At 58.1% G+C, this 16,870-nt stretch overlaps 1 protein-coding gene across 2 annotated transcripts in view; it reads right to left on the bottom strand.

Annotated features, from left to right (window-relative positions):
* Positions 1-16,870, bottom strand: part of Tab1 (TGF-beta activated kinase 1 (MAP3K7) binding protein 1) — a 32,168-nt gene that overhangs the window by 4,357 nt on the left and 10,941 nt on the right. Inside the window, exons 2-11 of one of the 2 annotated variants that reach the window (XR_007108402.1) lie at positions 14,782-14,918; positions 14,298-14,451; positions 13,158-13,244; positions 12,578-12,716; positions 12,223-12,336; positions 11,543-11,654; positions 9,224-9,368; positions 7,120-7,342; positions 5,817-5,979; positions 665-4,429 (exon numbers count right to left, since the gene is read on the bottom strand). Coding sequence is in view for 1 of the 2 variants with exons in the window: in XM_047550583.1 (XP_047406539.1) it covers positions 4,251-4,429; positions 5,817-5,979; positions 7,120-7,342; positions 9,224-9,368; positions 11,543-11,654; positions 12,223-12,336; positions 12,578-12,716; positions 13,158-13,244; positions 14,298-14,451; positions 14,782-14,918 (1,453 nt within the window). In the remaining variant the exon portion in view is untranslated. The remainder of the gene's footprint in view (positions 1-664; positions 4,430-5,816; positions 5,980-7,119; positions 7,343-9,223; positions 9,369-11,542; positions 11,655-12,222; positions 12,337-12,577; positions 12,717-13,157; positions 13,245-14,297; positions 14,452-14,781; positions 14,919-16,870) is intronic. The other variant, XM_047550583.1, reaches the window with a different exon arrangement.

Below are 16,870 nucleotides of genomic sequence, written 5' to 3'. Positions count from 1 at the left end.
GAGCCCGCAGCCACACATGGCCTCTCTGGAGGTTCTGATTTGTGAATCCAGGACGGGGCCAGGGAACCTGCACTTTTAACAACCGCCCCCTCGCTGCCAAAGGACTCAGCCAGGCAGCCGGGTGGGGCACGGCGTGACCCCCTCACCGGAGGCCAGCTGGTGTGCTGCTGCTCACACCCAGGGTGACAGGAGGCTCCCTGCCTCCCGGCCAGCTCCTGGCAACGTCTGCAGGCTGACACGGAGCTGAGCCCTTCCTGACACTGCTGGTCCTTGCCCTGAGCTAAGGCTCTTTGAACACCTGGGGACACGCACGCAGCACAGAGCGGTCACCCTCTGATCAGGATCACCTGGGTCCCTCAGTCAAGATCCCAGGGGTCTTCAACCTGTATGATTTACACGATGCTTTTTTCTGATGCACTGATTTACTTTGATAGTGAGTAATTTGAAATGTCATTTTTGAAAAAAAAAAAAAAAAGGAATGCTATTTTTGTATTAAAACTAACACGGGCAGAGTCTGAATCTGATCATAAAATTCACTGATTCAAAATGAATGACAAGGGCAGGGGGTGAAGTCCTAGGGTGAGTGCTTGCCTAGCACGCGTGAGGTCCCATCCCCAGCACCCAGACACACACAGGACAAAATAAATGAGGAGACATTACTGACCCCAAACCCTGGTGGGACCAGGGTGGGCAGCTTCCACAGGGGGAAGATCTTCTGTAGCCAAGTCCCCAGCTCTGCTCTGGGTGGCTCACCACCTGTCTGTGGTATTCCCCTGGCCGGCCAAGGGCTCCTGGGGTGTGTGGAGCCCCCGGGGCTGGTGGGGGGAACTGGCAAAGCAGGCGCTGGGAGGAAGGAGGCTGGGCTCAGATGGGGACCGGGGATGGCTTTGCTGAGGCCACAAGTGCCCGAGCTTCGTCTTGGTGAGTGTGGAAACCAGCCAAGGCGTTTGAAGGCCCACCTCCGTCCCTGCCCCAGGCCTATTTTGTGACCTGAGAACAAGGGCAATAAGGGGGATCTGACAACGGGCCACACGGTCTGGGGTCTCCAGAGGCAGGAATGGAGTCAGCACTGCTCAAAGCTGGCTCAGGCAGCGCGTCCTCGTGAGCACCCGTCCTGGAAGTGAGTGCCCGTCTGCTCTGAGCTGCACGTGCTTGTGCATGGTGTCGCTCTGGGGGCTGGTCCCGGGCCCAGGCTCCACACGGGAGGGGATGGGCCCAGACTGCTGGACAACCTGAAGAAGTGGGGCGTGTCTTCACTGTACAGACGGAAAGAACACGGCTCAGCCCCGGCCACAGGGCCAGTCCTCCTTCCACTCGCTCACCTCACTGAGTCACTCAACACCTGTGGGAAAGACCACCAGGGTCCCTGTCCTCGCAGACCAGTGGGTGAGGGAGATGGCACAGATAAAGGAGCAGTAAGGTCAGTGAGTTTCTAGGCAATCGGGGCAGGAGCAGCCGGCAGCCTGGGGTGGAGAGGCTCCCTCAGGAGGGGTGTGGGAGGGGTCAGCATGCAGACAGCGCTTCTGAGCTTTCCCCTGGGACACAGGGCAGCCAGAGTCCCCACTCCTGTCCCCTCCCCACTGCCACCAGGGGGATGCCCCAGCAGAAGGGGCACCTCGGAACCTGCGCTGCACCCTCGAGGAAGGCCAGCTCGGGACAGTGGGAGGCCCAGGCCAGGCCCAGAGCACAGCAGCCAGTGGTGGCCGAGGGTGCCAAGGCGGCCTCCCTCAGAGCCCTCTTGCCTCAGCTGGGACATGCAGTGGCCCCAGGGGCCTGGCTCTCTGGCCTCTGTCAGGCCCAGGCTGCCTTCCAGGGACAGGTTCTGGCTGGTGGACTTCTCTGGTCTCTCCCACCTCAGGGAATGAGTGCTCTCCGCCTAAAGCTGTGGGAGGGGGTCAGTGGCAAGAAGACCCTAGACCAGGGCCAGCTGCCTACCACCCCTGTCAGACACCAGAAGAGGCTCAGCAGTGACCTGGCCATGGCACAGCTGTCGGGCTGGCAGGACGTTTTCCTAGTGCTGACCCTTGGCTCTGCCCTAAGCCCCCAAAGACTCCCACGCTCTCACCTCGTCATCAGCCAAGGGGACCCCGGGCCTCCAGTGTGCCCTCCGTTTGCCCCAGGAGGACTCACACGGAGCTGCAAGACGCAAAGGCAAGGAACAGAGGCATGGACAACAGGGTGTGCCCAGGGCCTTGGGTTGGATGTGGCCATCTGTGGCCAGGGCCGTGCCCCAATCTTCGGCGCCTGTTACTCACCAGAGAACGGTGCCCTCGCCACCTCCCTGGGGGGTGCTCAGGGCCACAGCCGCCATCCAGACGCCAGGGCAAGGCTGGGATGCTGAGGAGGGGACGGACCCGACAGACCCAGCAGCAAGGCGGTGTGCAGGACCCTCTGACCGCACCAGCGCCTGCTCTTCAGAGCAGCATTCCGGTCTGCCACACATGCTCTTCTAGAGGGGCGAGTTGAGGCCCAGAGGGCAGAGCGGCGGGCCAGGGCCTGGTGTTCACAGAACAGCCTTCACCCGAACAAAGCCCCAGAAAGCCACCGAGCCAGAGAGGGCCCTGGGCAGTCTCAGCACCACCCACAGGCTCAGGAAGTGAGGCCAGCACAGCAGCCCTGCAGCACCTGGCACGGCCCTGCAGCGGTGCAGCCTGACGGCCCGGCACGGGCACCTTGCCCTCTGGGCCGGGTGGGCCTGCATACAGCCGGGAGCTGGCTCAACCCAGCCTGGCCACGCACCAGCCTGGCTAGCTTGCTTTGCAGCACGTCGCGCAGGACATGAGGAGGCAGCCACCTCCCAGGGTGAGAGTTGGGTGGGACAGAAGTGCCAGCACTAACAATGCACCGTGTGATGCCACCGTGTACGACTTCACTTCACGTCATTAAAACCAGGACTCTATTTCTAGAGACCAAACAGCATTGGAGACATTCTGGGAGAAGTCCCTTTGTTCCAGAGCCCCATGACTGTTTAAACCTGCTCCCGAGGACAGATGGAAGGCTGCACAGTGGCGGGCAGTGGGCTGGCTGCTGAGGTCCCCTTTCTCCTCGGCTCAAGCAGTGGCCTGTCCCTGGCATAGCACGGGGCTCAGCTCTGCTGCAGAAGTGGACTGCGGGATCACGGAGTGAGCAGGGGACTCTGGAGCCGGCCTCCAGCACTGCAGAGAGCAAGGACACTGGGGGCTGGCCGGTGGGGGCGGTCCCTGGCCAGCTGCGGCCGGGACGTCATGGGTTGCAGCACAGGTCTGAGCAGCTCTGCCACTGCAGGTGTGACACGGGCCAGGAGCAAGCCTCTCCGCTCCCTCTGGGAAAGGGAATGGGACCCTGCCTGGAGGCCTGGGGGTGTCCCTCCCAGAGGAGGCAGACCCGTGGACATGCAGCAGTCCAGAGCCTGGCCGGCCAGTCCTTCCTCCTCAGGCTCATCAACATGGTGCACACCCTGTAGACGTCAACCCCAGGGCAGCGAGGCCTTGGAGAACCCCTCCCTCTTGGAACCAATGTTTGCTCTTTTCACTGTTGGCCAAGCCCTTGGCCTGACCCATGCCCGGTTTGTTAACCAGAGCTACCCCACACTTGTCACCAGGGTAAGGCCACTCCAAATGTGGCCTCCCTAGCACCAGCAGGGAGGATGCAGGGCAGGACCGGCTCAGCCGGACTTGGGCCTCCCTGCCTCCTCACAGCTCCGCAGGGCCCAGCCTCTCCTCCCCTGCACCTCTCGGGAAAGCCCAGATGCCCAGTCCACTTCCCTCAGCGGCTCTGGGGCTTCTCTCTGGCCCTTTCCACCTGACCTGTCCCTGGCTGGGGAGCATGAGGCTGAGGGGCTGGAGCGGGGAACCACTGCCCAGAGTGAAGGGGCATTAGCAGTGGCCACAGGCTATTGTACAGGAGGTGGTGGCCCTCAGGGTCCAGAGGACAGCCTCTTCCCACGCTGCTGCATGGGCCGAAGGAACCTCAGCAGCCAGCAGGCCAGCTGCAGCTTCCATCCTGGGGTCCTCGCTCCGAGGAATAGTGACAGTCCTGGCTGGCCGAGGCTGCAGTGAGGAGTGGCCTCCAGCCTCCTGGCGGTGACAAGGCGTGGGCAGGCCCTGCAGCCGGCACTTGCACCTCCACAGCCAGGGGCCGACTTGCAGGCTGAGGACGGCGCCCCGCTCCTCCACAGGAGTCAGGAGGCTGCACCGGGGCTGCGCCTGCCCCACCAGCTCCACAGTGTGCTCGCCGGTCAGGCTAGGGCGCAGCCAGCACGCTCTGCTCACCGTGGTCCACACTCCAGAGACGATAGAACTCCGCGAAGTCCACGTAGGGCTCCACGCGGCCGTCCTCGCCGGGCGGGAGCGAGTGCGCAGGCCGAGAGCGGAAGAGGCCGCCGTCGGAGCTGGAGCTGCTGCTCTGGGTGTGCGTGTTGGTGGACTGCAGCGTCAGGGTGGGGCTCTGGCTGCGGGCAGAGGGGGGTGTTGGTGGACGGCAGCGTCAGGGTGGGGCTCTGGCTGCGGGGTGGAGGGGGGTCTGCGAGGGCGGTTGGGGGCCTCAGCTCCTGCACCGGGACAGAGCAGTCCCCGGGTCAAACCTACTTCTTAAGTTCTGGCCACACACGTTGTTTAAATCAAAAAAGGTTAAGCAGAAGACCCAGTTCAAGTACAGACACGGCCACTCCTCGGGAGCAACTCCGTGGGGCAGGGCAGGCACAAGCCCAGCCGTCCTGGAAGGGGAGCTCCACTCCACTCTCCCGCCCGCAGGACCCACGGAGCACAGGCACTGGTCCCTTCCCCACACTGTCCTCTGCTCCCCTCCCCCTGCCCCCTCTCACTGGCCACACGGGGCCTCTCCTGTCCTCCAAGGCCCTGGACACCCCCCGCCAATACCCAGCACACCTAGCTGCGGCACAGGGACAGCCCTGGTGGGACCCAACTAACTTTCCGAGTCGGGGAGGGAAGAGGCTGTGTGCGGCCCAGGGAACCAGAGGCAGAGGATGCTGGTTGTCCTGGGACCATAGCCATCAGGCTCTGCTTTGTGGACACAGCTGGTGGCTTCCTGGGGCAGCCCCACAGGGGTGGAGGAGAGGCCACCCTGACCCTGTGCTCCTGCCTGGCAGGCTCCTACCCCCAGTGGTGCTGGGGAAGCAATAGCAAGGACGTGGGGGCAGGGGAAGGAAGGCCCCCTGCGGAGTGGAGAAAGCAGGGCCACTCCCTCCCTGCTAGCACTTCTAATTGGCCACATCCTGCTCAGCCATCCTAGGATGGGTTGGGTGCGGCATCTCTATTATTCTGTGCAGGGCTGGAATGTGGAAACCAGAGCTGTGGCTGGCTTCCTGGGGTGGGGTGGGGTGCATATTCCACATTAGTGAAGGGGTACGGACACCAGGCCTGTCAGGCAGGTCTGCACTGGAGGGTGTCACCTGTGTCCCACCCAGGCTGTAACCTCCATCCCTGCCCCTCTTAAACTAGCTGAAATCTGGACATTGCAGCCAAGAGCAGCAGCTGTGCCAAGCCAGGCAATGTCCCCAAGCATAGATGCCCCAGGGGAGCCACCGTACACTGTGGGAGAAGAGCAAGAGCATCTTCCCACTGGACAAAAGCCAGGACACGGGCCCTGAGCAGGCGGACCCCCCTCGCAGCCCTCCCCTTCCTGTGCCTCCTCTGCACCCCAGGTCCAGCTTCATCCAGTTGCTGGAACCAATAGTATGGCCTCTTCCTGCCTCAGGGTCTAAGGAGATCTCCCTCAGCCAGGGTGAGGGTGGGACACTGGAGAGGCCCAGGGCCTCAGGGCCTCTCCTCCCACAAGAGTCCGGGCAGCCAGGATTCTCCCTGGGCACGAGGGCTTACTTGGTGAGGGTGGGGGTGGCTTCGTCCAGGGTAGAAGCGCTGTGGGCCCCATTGACCATCTGGCCCTGGGAGGGCATGACAAGGGAGAGGGTCACGCTAGTCTTGCTGGTGCTCTGGGCACTGGAGTAGGGCACGGACACGGGGTACACGCGGCCCCCAGCAGCTGTAGGAGGAAGAGAGCGGGGGACACCAGATCAGGAGGTGGGGAGGGCTGCTCTGGGGCCTGACGGGTAGTTGAGGGCTGAGACTCCCCAAGCCTCGGCACAGCCCTCGGCCCTTGGGACAGCCCAGGAGTGTCCCTTGGCAGAGACTCTTCCAGATTGGGTGGGACCTCCCTTCAGCAGGGAAGCCCCTGGTGCTCAAAGCATGAATGGAATCAAGGGCCTGGCTTCCCACGGGCGTCTTGATCCAAAGGGTCAGTCTGCTCCCAGTTGAGCTTGACCCAACGCAAACATGGCTGCAGTAACAAGCCAGAGAGAGCCCAGCAACCCGGGGTACAGGCCCATCTGTGATGCTTGGGCTCCAAGGTTTCCTTGTTTAAAAAAAGAAAAGGAAACCAGCCCTGAGGGGCTGAAAGTTCAATGCTAAGCTGCTCCCTAAGCTAAGCTGCTCAGGAGGGAACAACAAAAGGAATGGCCACCTCCCTCCAAATCACTTGTAATTTAAGAATTAAAAACAGAGCCAAACACTGGGGCCTGCCCATCTGTCCACGAACCTAATCTTACCCAGGTCCTTTGCACTGAAACCCGTTTCCTCTTCCTGTCCTTAGGGCTGTTCACAAGAACTAAAACGAATAATGCGGGTTGTGATCTGGCCCAGCGGGCCCTCAGTCAGGGGTGCCATTGCCTGTCATGTGCCCCTGTGACCCTGCACATGGCTTGTTCACTTGTTGGGTTTGTATGAGGACAGGGCAGGGGGTGCTATTTTTGTTTCAGACAGAAGGAATAAAAACAAGGGGCGTCCAGGCATCTTGGCGCAGGCCTGTAATCCCAGTGGCTTGGGAGCCTGAGGCAGGAGGATCGAGAGTTCAAAGCCAGCCTCAGCAGCAGGACCCTAGGCAACTTAGCAAGACCCTGTCTCTGTAGATTTGGTTCGGTGGTTAAGCGCCCTGGGGTTCAATCCCGGGTACCAAAAAATAAATAAATAAAACAAACATCAAAGGGCAGCCGAGAGGCTGGGGGTCAGGGGGCCTGAGTTAGAACAGAACACAGGCTCCACCTGCCCTCTAGGTGCAAGGCCTCAGTCCAGCTGCCCCACACCCACCTGCAGCCTCTCAGCTGTGCTGTCCACACGGTACACCTACCTGGTGCCTGGGCTGGTGTGGGTTGGCTCATTTCACCCAGCGGGTAGCCGAAGTTCCTCACCAGCAGGGTCATGTCCTCATGCCGTGGGCAGAACTTGGCGCGCTCCCCACCACTGGCAAAGGTGTCACCATGGATGCGCTTCACCCGGTCCACCACAGCCTGGGCCACCGCATCCAACGAAGTCTGCTTGGCAAACTCAGTGTCAATCATGGCAGCAATCTCCTGGGGACAGGACAGTGAGAACCTGGTGAGGAACCAGGGGTGGACCAGGGACTGGAGACTACACCTCCAGAGCCTTCTTTGAGAGACTTAAGGGTCACCAGCCCAGCAGGTGAAGGAAGTACCCCATTAGCCCAGCCTGCAATCTGAGCTTTTCAAGGCATCCAGGATAATCCTTCTGGAACTTCCTCATTAGTAAAAAAACAATTTATATGATCCAAAGAGAAACCAGAGTATTAAGAACTTTCTCATTAGAAAAGGTGTGTGACCGGGGCTGGGGAGATAGCTCAGTCAGCAAAGGTGTGTGAGCTTGTGGTCTCTCTGATTGCTTAAATGGATAATATCCACCTCGCTGGTCATTATGAGGACTACGTAACACGGAGTAACAGCACTCTGTAAGGATCCCTTCCTGGAAAGACTTCATGTCAGCTCAATGCTTCAGATCAGGCACTTCATCAGGAATTAGGGACACAGCAAAGACACTGTCCTTGCCCTCAGCCAAGTCCCCTGTTCAGCATAATCTAGAACCTAGCAGAAGCCACTAGTAAATTCTATTGAGAAGACCAAACAATGAAAGAAAAAACCACACTGATGAAAACATCAAAAATGGATAAAATCCCATTTTACTCAGGAGTCTGTAAATTCTACTCGGGAGGATTGTAAATTTGAGGCCAGTCTGGGTAACTTAGCAAGGTCCTCAAAATAAATAATAAAAAGGGCTGAGGATACAGCTCAGTGGTAGAGCACTGCTGGGTTCAGTCCCCAGTGCCAAAATATGAAAAATTGAAAACACGAATCCTCTACATGAGGGCTGGCTACAGCCCATGCCCTCCCACTTACTGGGGAGAGAGCCCAAGGGTGCTCTACCACAGAGCTCCGTCCCCAGGCATTATTAGTTTTCATTTTGAGACAGGGTCTCACTAAGTTGCTGAGGCTGGCCTTGAACTTGTGATCCGACTGCCTTGGCCTCCAGAGGTGCTGGATAACAGGTGTGCACCATCACACCCAGTCTTTGGCTACAGCTTCTTGGAGGCAGGAAGGGAGGGCAAGTAAGGGAAATGACCCGGACCTGGACCTGAGGGACCCAGCTCCACTGCCACCCAGCCATGTCACTTCAGGCAAGATCCTGAAATAAGTAAGCCCCGGCGCTAATAAGATAAAATGGGTGGAAAACTTTGAACACAGGATCAGGGGACAGTCAGGCACTTAAGATTTTCCTCATGAGTTTTAGTGAAAAAGGATGAGGCAGCAAAGGTAACCGTCCCATCAGAGCCACCGCTGAAGGAGGAACACACCGGAACACAGCCCAGCAACCCAAGGTTAGGCAAAGGCGGCTTCCCTTCAAGTCCTCCTTAACACCTGCCTGCAAGGCGCAGAAGTGAGCCACTGCACGTCCCCAATGTCTGACATCACCATGGTCCTTCAAGGGAGAAGTCACCATCCCCACTACAGGAGGGAGGCCCCTCTTGGGAAGGGGGAGCAAGTGGACCCTGTGGCTCGGCAGCAGCCACAGCCCTTTGGGGCTCCCTCCTGGGCCAGGCCTCTCTCCAGCACCCCAGAACAAGGCTGCCAGTGGAACCGCCTGCCATCTCGCCCTGCGCTCAGGCCTGCTGCTCGCCTAGAGGGAGCAGAGCGTAGGGTGGGAGCGGGGTTTCAGAGCTCTGGCTTTTCTTTTTGGTGTGCTGAGGACAGAACCGAGGCAAGTGCTCCACCACATCCCCAGCCCGAGCTCTGGGTCTCCCCGATTCCCTCAGCTCTGAACCCTGGGAAGGCGTCTGGGGACGGCACCTGTGAATCAGAGGGCTGGGTTGCCAAGGGAGCACACCACCCTGCCGGCCAGCCACTCATGCCCTGTAGTTTCCAGCTCTGTCCCAACCGGCTCACCTGGTTAGCCTGCCCAGGCCCATGGGCGGCCTCCAGGGCCTTGTACAGCCCCTCAGACATCAATACCAGGAAGCCGGTCACCCCGTCCAGAGGCTGTGCACCATGGACTTCTGGCTCTGCGATGATTGGTTTGGATTTGGCAGCACTATGGGGAGAGAGTGGAAGGAGGGCTTTTTGTGTGGAAAGGTCTCCAGGTGAACGCTGAGTCTGCTGAGGGGAAGAATCTACACCCAGAATGTAAAATAAAGCACATGAATAGGTGAGAGGAAAAGAAATAGAAGAAAGAGAAAGAACAGAACTGTTTTCTAAGCACAGCTGCTAAAATAAAGCTAAGAGGGCCAGGAAAGCTGGCAGGCTGTGGGTCAAGACAGCAAAGGTGCAGTGTGAGGAGCAGAGCAGCAAGAGGTAGCCATACACGGTCTCTCCTTTTATACAAGGGATTGAACCCAGGGGCACTTAACCACTGAGCTGCATTTCCAACCCTACCTACCTATCTATCTATCTATCTATCTATCTATCTATCTATGGTGCTGGGGATTGAACCCAGGGTCTTGTGCTTGTAAGGTAAGCACTCTACCAACTGAGCTATATCCCCAGCCCACCCTTTTTATTTTTTGAGAGTCTCACAAAAAGGTTTAGTGCCTCGCTAAATGAGGCTGGCTTTGAACTTGTGATCCTCCTGTCTCAGACTCCTGAGCTGCTGGGATTACAGGCATGCACCACTGCACCTGGCTAGGAATGGCTATCTCTTAAAGCCTGCATCTCTTGCTATTACTTGGGCTCACCAAAACAGGTACCCATGCCAACTAAGGCCCTAAACACTCCATCCGCATGGGGACCATTTCTGATGTGCAGGTCATTAGATGTCAAAAAACTCCAGTGTTTGTGTGTGTGTGTGTGTGTGTGTGTGTGTGTGTGTGTGTGTATGTGGGTGTGCACGAGGATGTGCCTGCTAATAAAACTTGGAAGTGAGAAGTCTAGAGATACTCTGAGGGTTAGTGAGTTGGGGGCTACTCAGGTAAGGAATCCTGGCAGAATTCCAGCAGCCTTCACTGCAGGTGGACAGGAGTGGAGGGGCGTGCATCCTTCGTGAAAACAGGGAGCGTGTAAACTTGGCTCTCACCTCACCAGCTGCACACAGGAAGTATGTACAGTTTTGGTGTCAATCAGATCTCAGTAAAGGGTGAGATCAGAAGCACAGGGAGGGTGTGCCAACACTTGTGACTTTTAAAAGGCTGCCTGCTTCTCAGCTGCCACAACACACACATGTGCAGAGGCACACGTGTGCACACATGTACAGACATCTGTGGGCAGGACATGAGGAAACCTGCAGGCTCTTTGCTTTCACGACACACACCCTAGGACCTGTTCAAAATGCAGTCGACCACGGATCTCCCTTCTCCCCCGTTCTTTTCCTTTTCCTGTACTGGGATTCGGAGACGGTCTCGCTGAGCTTCTGAGTCTGGCCTGGAACTTGCAATCCTTTTGCCTCAGCCCCCCACGTCCCAGGGATTACAGGCGGAGGGCCACTGCACCCAACTACCACAGAGCTACTTTCAAATGAAGCAAACAGAACCCCACCAATTAGGGACAAAGCTTCTAAACTTGACTTCCTAACTCTTGATGAGTAGGGAGTTCAAACCAAGCCATAAGGCTGCCTGTAGCCGGGGTCTCTGGCAGGACCCCTGCAGCCCTGGCTGTGACTGGCCCTTCACAAGTGTGTTTCCCGTACAGGTGAGCCAGCAGGGGAGGACACAGCCTTAGCCGTCACTAGCCCTGTGACCGGCAGGCCGCCTCTAGCTCCTGCCGTGAACACACCTGTGGGGTGAGGAGAGTGAGCACACCCAGGGGTCCAGGAGAGACGGCGGCTGAGGAGCATGCAGGATGGGCACAACGAGGCTCGCCGCCACTCCTGCTGCTCATCTGCTGCCATGAGCACCTGGGTGGCACCCAGAAGGGAAAGGTCTCTGCAGGGAAATGGACGCCTGGCCCCAGTCACAGGCAGCACCCACCAACCGCCCATCTCTATCCATGCCAGGTACCTCATGCCACCTCTTGCTCTCCTGCCAGGCTCTGAGGCATCACTGCTGCCGTGGGCTTTGGCCCAGCTCCTCACTATGACGTCTTGCCAGTGTGGCCTCGCAGACCCACCTCTGCTGGGCTCAGGTCCCAACCTACGCCAAGCTCTCTGGGAGGAACAGAGCTACCCCCGTGACCTGAACTGGTTCAACTGCACCCAGCCTTGGAGCCTGAAATCTGCTTCTGCCCCAGGCCCTCTAGTCCTACAAAGAACTGGGGGCAGCTGGGCTGGCCACCTACCTGAGCAGGTCAATGTCAGTGTAGCCGTACTTGACCTTATAATCCCCGATGCGCCTGGTACTCTCCTGCCCACAGATGATCCCCACTTGCTTGATCTTTCCTGCGTCCAAACCTACCAGAGGAGAACAGCGCAACAGTCCCTTCCTTACCGCGAACAAAGATGCGGCGGACAGGTCCACGCAGACGAGGAGTGAGGACCCACCAAGAAGGAAGCGAAGACGGCAGGGCGCAGACAGCAAGCCCCTCGTCCCTTCTGTCCTCAGCCCACTCCCATCAGAATGCTCAGGCCCCTCCCACACACGCCAGCCCCCCAACACAGCCGCCCTCGGCCTCCGTCTGCCAGGAGCTCAGGGGAACAAGGGGAAGTCAAGGCAACGAAGGGAATCTCAGGATTTCTTTGGCTTTTCTCAGTTTGCATCAGTAACAGCGAGTAGCTACATTAGGAAGCATTTTCAGGCACTGACTCCTAATCCTCACAACGCCCTGAGGTAGGTGTTCCTATTAATCTCATTACAGAGACGAGGAAACGCAGACAGAGAAAACCTGAATATGCTCGGTCACTGGCAGGCCGGTCCCAGGTCTCCGGCTCTTCCGCTTGCACCTCTCCCCGCCATAGGAGGGCTGGGAGAGTCCAGGGGCCATCCCTCTCCCACTTATCCTTGGCCTGGCGCCCCACTCACCCAGCTGTGAGAGGCGGAAGAGCTCATCCTCGTTCTCTGTCGTGTGGTCCACGTTTAGCTGGGTCACCTGCAACCCGTCCACTGTAGATTTGCACAGAAGTGCCCGGTTCGTGCCTGCAGCGGAATGTGAACCATGGACCAGAGACTTAGCTGAGGCGGAGTGGGACCCAAGCCCAGGGGAGGCTGGCGTCTCTTGCCTACCCCGTCCATGTGCTTTTCCATTTGGGACAAGACACATCGTGGTGTAATGGCCTCAGGACACTCTGGGTCCCGAGTGTCCTCAGGCATGGAAAGCAGATGACACACTGACCCTAGACTGACCTGCCTCCCCACCCCGGACGGGTGAGCAGCTCACCTACATTGGCGACGTAGAGTTTGGTGTTGAGAAGGACAGCCACCACGGCCATGGCCCCGCCCGAGGTCTCCCTCTCCAGCACCTTGAGCCTCTCAAGGATCTTCTGATACTGAGGAGGCAGCTGGTGCTGAGGGACACCCTGCAACCCATGGTCAGAGGGTCAGGGCAGGGCTGGTTCTCAGGAACCCCTGACCAACCCTCTCCTGCCTCAGGAGCCAGGATGTGAGGCCGGAGGAGCGTCTGTGGCATGGTCAGGGTGGAGGCTTCCGCTCCACAGAAGCCTGCACTGACCCAAATCCGTGGGACATGCCAAAGGTGCTGGTGGGTGATGAGGCTGAGGACTGAGTCAATCCCCAGGACCCGGAAAGGCCTTTCCTCCTGCCCATTGCTGCCTGTCCAAAGCACAGCCTCAGAGTGAAGCTACCCACAGTCAGCCAGGGAGGCCCCTTGAGGACACTCCCTGGCAGCTACCAGGCTCGCCATCAGGAACACCCCATAACTCCTGCTGCTCCAGCCCCACTTGAGTGACACGGTGGAGGAGTCTGAGCCTGACCTCCCCAGGTGCAGAGGGCAAGATTACCTCTGGCAGCTGGGACTGGAGGCTGGCCTTCTCAGCCAGGGCGTCGTCAATGGACTCCAGGAAGCTCCTCTCCACCACATCGAAGGCCTGGATGGACAGGGGAAGGGCAAAGCCTGGCTCAAACACTACTGCACCTGACGCTAAGAATGTCCCTGCCAGTGGCAACAAGTTCACTGCAGGTGTCACGTGACGGGCTTTGCACACGCAGTTCTGCCTCACACACCGCCAGGCATCCGATGCTTCCTGCAAATCATCTCTGACAGGGATGCACAGGAGCCATTGCAGAAGGGACAGCAAGACAGGTTCAGGGAGTCAGGACCAGGGCACAGGCCTAGACTCAGACTGGCAGGGTGTGAACTCCAGCCCTGCCACTTCGGGCACCGCAGGTACAGAATGCACAGCGAAGTTCTGGAGTGAGACCAGCCTCCCTGGCTCAAAGGAGGCCTAGGCACAGCTGCTGCAGGAGCAGGTGGCCCTTTCCCAGGGATTCCGCCAAATCCTCCTGCTCCCAGGACACTGGTGACACTGACACCTTCCCTGGGGTGGGGAATCTGCAGACGACAACCTGCACAGGAGACCTGAGGCCGAAGAGGATGGGAAAAGGCCAGGGCTGTTCTCATGGACCAGGAGAGCAAAGGGCTCCAGCTGTGGCTGAAAAGGAGCCGCCAGGAGGGGCTCCCAGCACAACGCAGCAGGAAGGCAGCCCTGCCAGCGGGGGCCCAGCGAGCGTGGGAGGCCCCCAGGACATCCGGGGCACTTTCAGCAATCAGAGGTCGATTCGAGCACCTGACCACGTCCAGAGGAAAGGGGTCTCTCTATGGAGCCTCGTTCCTACCAGGCCTGGCCCTACACCACCCACACCTTCGTCCAAGTTGCCAACGCTGGCTTCCTTTCCACAGCACAGCCTCTTCCCCGGCCAGCCAGTGACAGGAGGGACTGCTGCTCCTGCCCTGCCCTATGCTCCCGGGGAGTGGGGAGTCCCTGCCCCCGGGAAGGGTTTCTGGAGCTGACCCTGGGCAGGACGAAGAGGCCAGTATTCTTCAGAACAATCTCATCACATTTCATAGTCGTGGAACCAGAGTTCTGGGGGACAGGGAGGACACAGTGGGCTAGGCTGCTGCGGCAGCCTGGGTCCCCTACCTGAAGCAGCACACGCCGCACGTCAGTCTCGGTGTGTTCCGCGTTGAGCTGGCCAAGCAGGAGTTCTGCGGACAGCCGCTGGGCAACAAAGCTGGTCACCCGGTTGCCATCGTAGCCGTTGAAGACCCCATACAGGAAGCAGTTGTTGTCGCTCCTGGCAGAGGCAGGGCACAGGAGCCTGAGCCAGGGGCTCTAGACAATGGGGCGAGAGCGAGAGGAACTGGGGAGGCTAAAGGCAGACCAGCTGCGGCTTCAGGTCCCACCTGGGTCCCCCCACTTTGGCTACCACTTCACCCTAGCTCTGACCTTTGGGGATGCCCTTCCCCCACCTGAATCAGGACTTGTGCTGAATGAGAAATGGAAGGGACCACAGCAGAGGCCACATCTCACTGGCTAGTCCCACAGCAGACAGTGGCAAGACGGGTGCCCTTTCCTGCTTACAAACCAACTTCCTCTGCCAGGAGAGCAAGGCCAGCACGCACACCTGAACTTGAGCCAGCTGTCCTCGGGAGGGTGGGCCTCGGTGCCCTTGCCATCAGCAGAGTAGACACGGTTGGCGGCCGACCCGACCCCAGAGAGGTGGCAGAGCGGCAGGTCGTCTGTCCAACTCGGCTGCTGCTCCTGGAAAAGGACACCAGGAAACCATGAGGTGCCACCTGCCCAGGGTAGACCCCACCTCGCTGTCTTCTTCTTTCTCTCTTTTTTTTTGGGGGGGATACTGAGGATTGAACCCAGGGGTGTTCAACCACAGGCCACATCTACGGCCTTCTTTTGTTTTTATTTTGAGACAGGGTCTCCCTAAGTTGCTCAGGCCTTCTGAGTTGCTGAGGCTGGCTCTGAACTTGCCATCCTCCTGCCTCAGCCTCCTGAGCTGCTGGGATCACAGGTGTGCCACGGTACTTGACTTGACCTTCTTTTCCAACACTGCCCGTCCCCCCCACAGGCATGCAGAGGGTTCCACTTCCTTCTGGAGAACAGTGATGCTTGTGTGAACAGACACCTGCGAGGGGTTTGCTAGTCCACAAACTGGTTCCCTGGGAAACCTAACAAAGACAGCAGCATTCCAAAACGCAAGGCACGGACGGTGCCACAGGGAGCACACTCAAATGAGCAAGCGCCCAGCAGGAAGCTCTCCATGGCCCCACGTCCCCCTGCCAAGCTTCTGATGTGCGTGCGTTGCACAGGAGTCCCTTGGGCACCAGTTACAGCTGCAGACTGCGGACAGTCTGACCTGGGCACAGCCCTGGATATCTGCCTGGTCAGTAGCTCCCCACATGTGACTCTCACTCAGGTGGCTGGGACCTGGCCTTGAGAAACTCCAACTTACCAGCTGGTCGCAGACACTCTTCTGAACGCCGGGGCCTCCGATGTGGGGGCACTCCCTCTACACACAGTTCTGTCACCCTGCCTGTCCCTATCTGATTCCCATTCTACTCCACACACTATCAAGCCAGGCTGTTCAGCAGAATCACTGTGTTTACACATGCGCACGCGCACACGTGCACGCACGCACACACGTGCACGCACGCACACAGTTGTCCAGGCCCAGGCCCACGTACGCTGACTGGATTCCCTATCCCTCGGGGGTGTACCTTGAGTAGCTCTATTTTGACAAGCCCAGAGATGACCCCAAACAAGGCCCAGGTGTGATTCCTGCTTCTTGCCGAGGAGACTCTTGCTTGCACACCTGGCCTCTCACCTGAGCACCCCTGGTTCACGTCGGCATTGCCACTGTGTTGAACCAGAGCAAGCTGAAACAACTGCACAGGAGCGTCTACCACCCAGCCACATCCCCAGCCTTTTCATTTTTTATTCTGAGACAGGGTCTTGCTAGTTTGTTGAGGATCTCACTACGTTGCCCAAACTGGTCTCAAACTTTTGATCCTCCTGTCTCAACCTCCTGAGTAGCTGAGATTAAAGGCATGTGCCACCACATCTGGCTCTATGTCTAGCTTTTGCAACTATTTTCATCTTCTGTTTATTTACATACTGAGAGGGAATCACTGATTACCTTTTTTCACTTCAATTGCTTTTATGCTACGTTTAGCGTTTTAGTTCTGCACTTAGAACACTGGAGCGACTTTTGCAGGGTGTAGGAGTCTATTTTATTTTTAAACTAACATGTAGTAAAATGCACTTCAACAGTCCCAATGATAACACACACACAGATCAGTGTGACAGTTGGGCAGAAACTTGGCAGGCTGAGACAGGAAGTTCCCAAGTTCAAGGCCAGCCTGAGCAACATAGTGAGACCACCAACTCAAAAATTAAAAGTGGGTTGAGGATGCAGCTCAGTGGTAGAATCCCTGTCTACCACGTGTGAGTCCCCAGTACCACAAGGAAAAAACAAAACAAAATGAGGTGTATAGGTGAAATCTTGCAGTATACATACCGCTCCCTTTGCTCCTAGGGAATGATCCCAAGGACACTCACTGAGCTGATTCCCAGCCCCATTCCTTTTTATTTTTTGAGACAGAGTCTACCACTGAGCTACATTCCCAGCACCACTCCCACTTTTTTTTATTTTGGGACACAGTCTAAGCTGCCGAGGTTGGTCTTGAACTTGCCATCCT

Source organism: Sciurus carolinensis, chromosome 4 (genome assembly GCF_902686445.1).
Source record: "Sciurus carolinensis chromosome 4, mSciCar1.2, whole genome shotgun sequence".
Lineage (NCBI taxonomy): Eukaryota > Metazoa > Chordata > Mammalia > Rodentia > Sciuridae > Sciurus > Sciurus carolinensis.
Note: the sequence above shows the minus strand (reverse complement) of the source record. Positions and strands in the feature narration are given on the sequence as shown.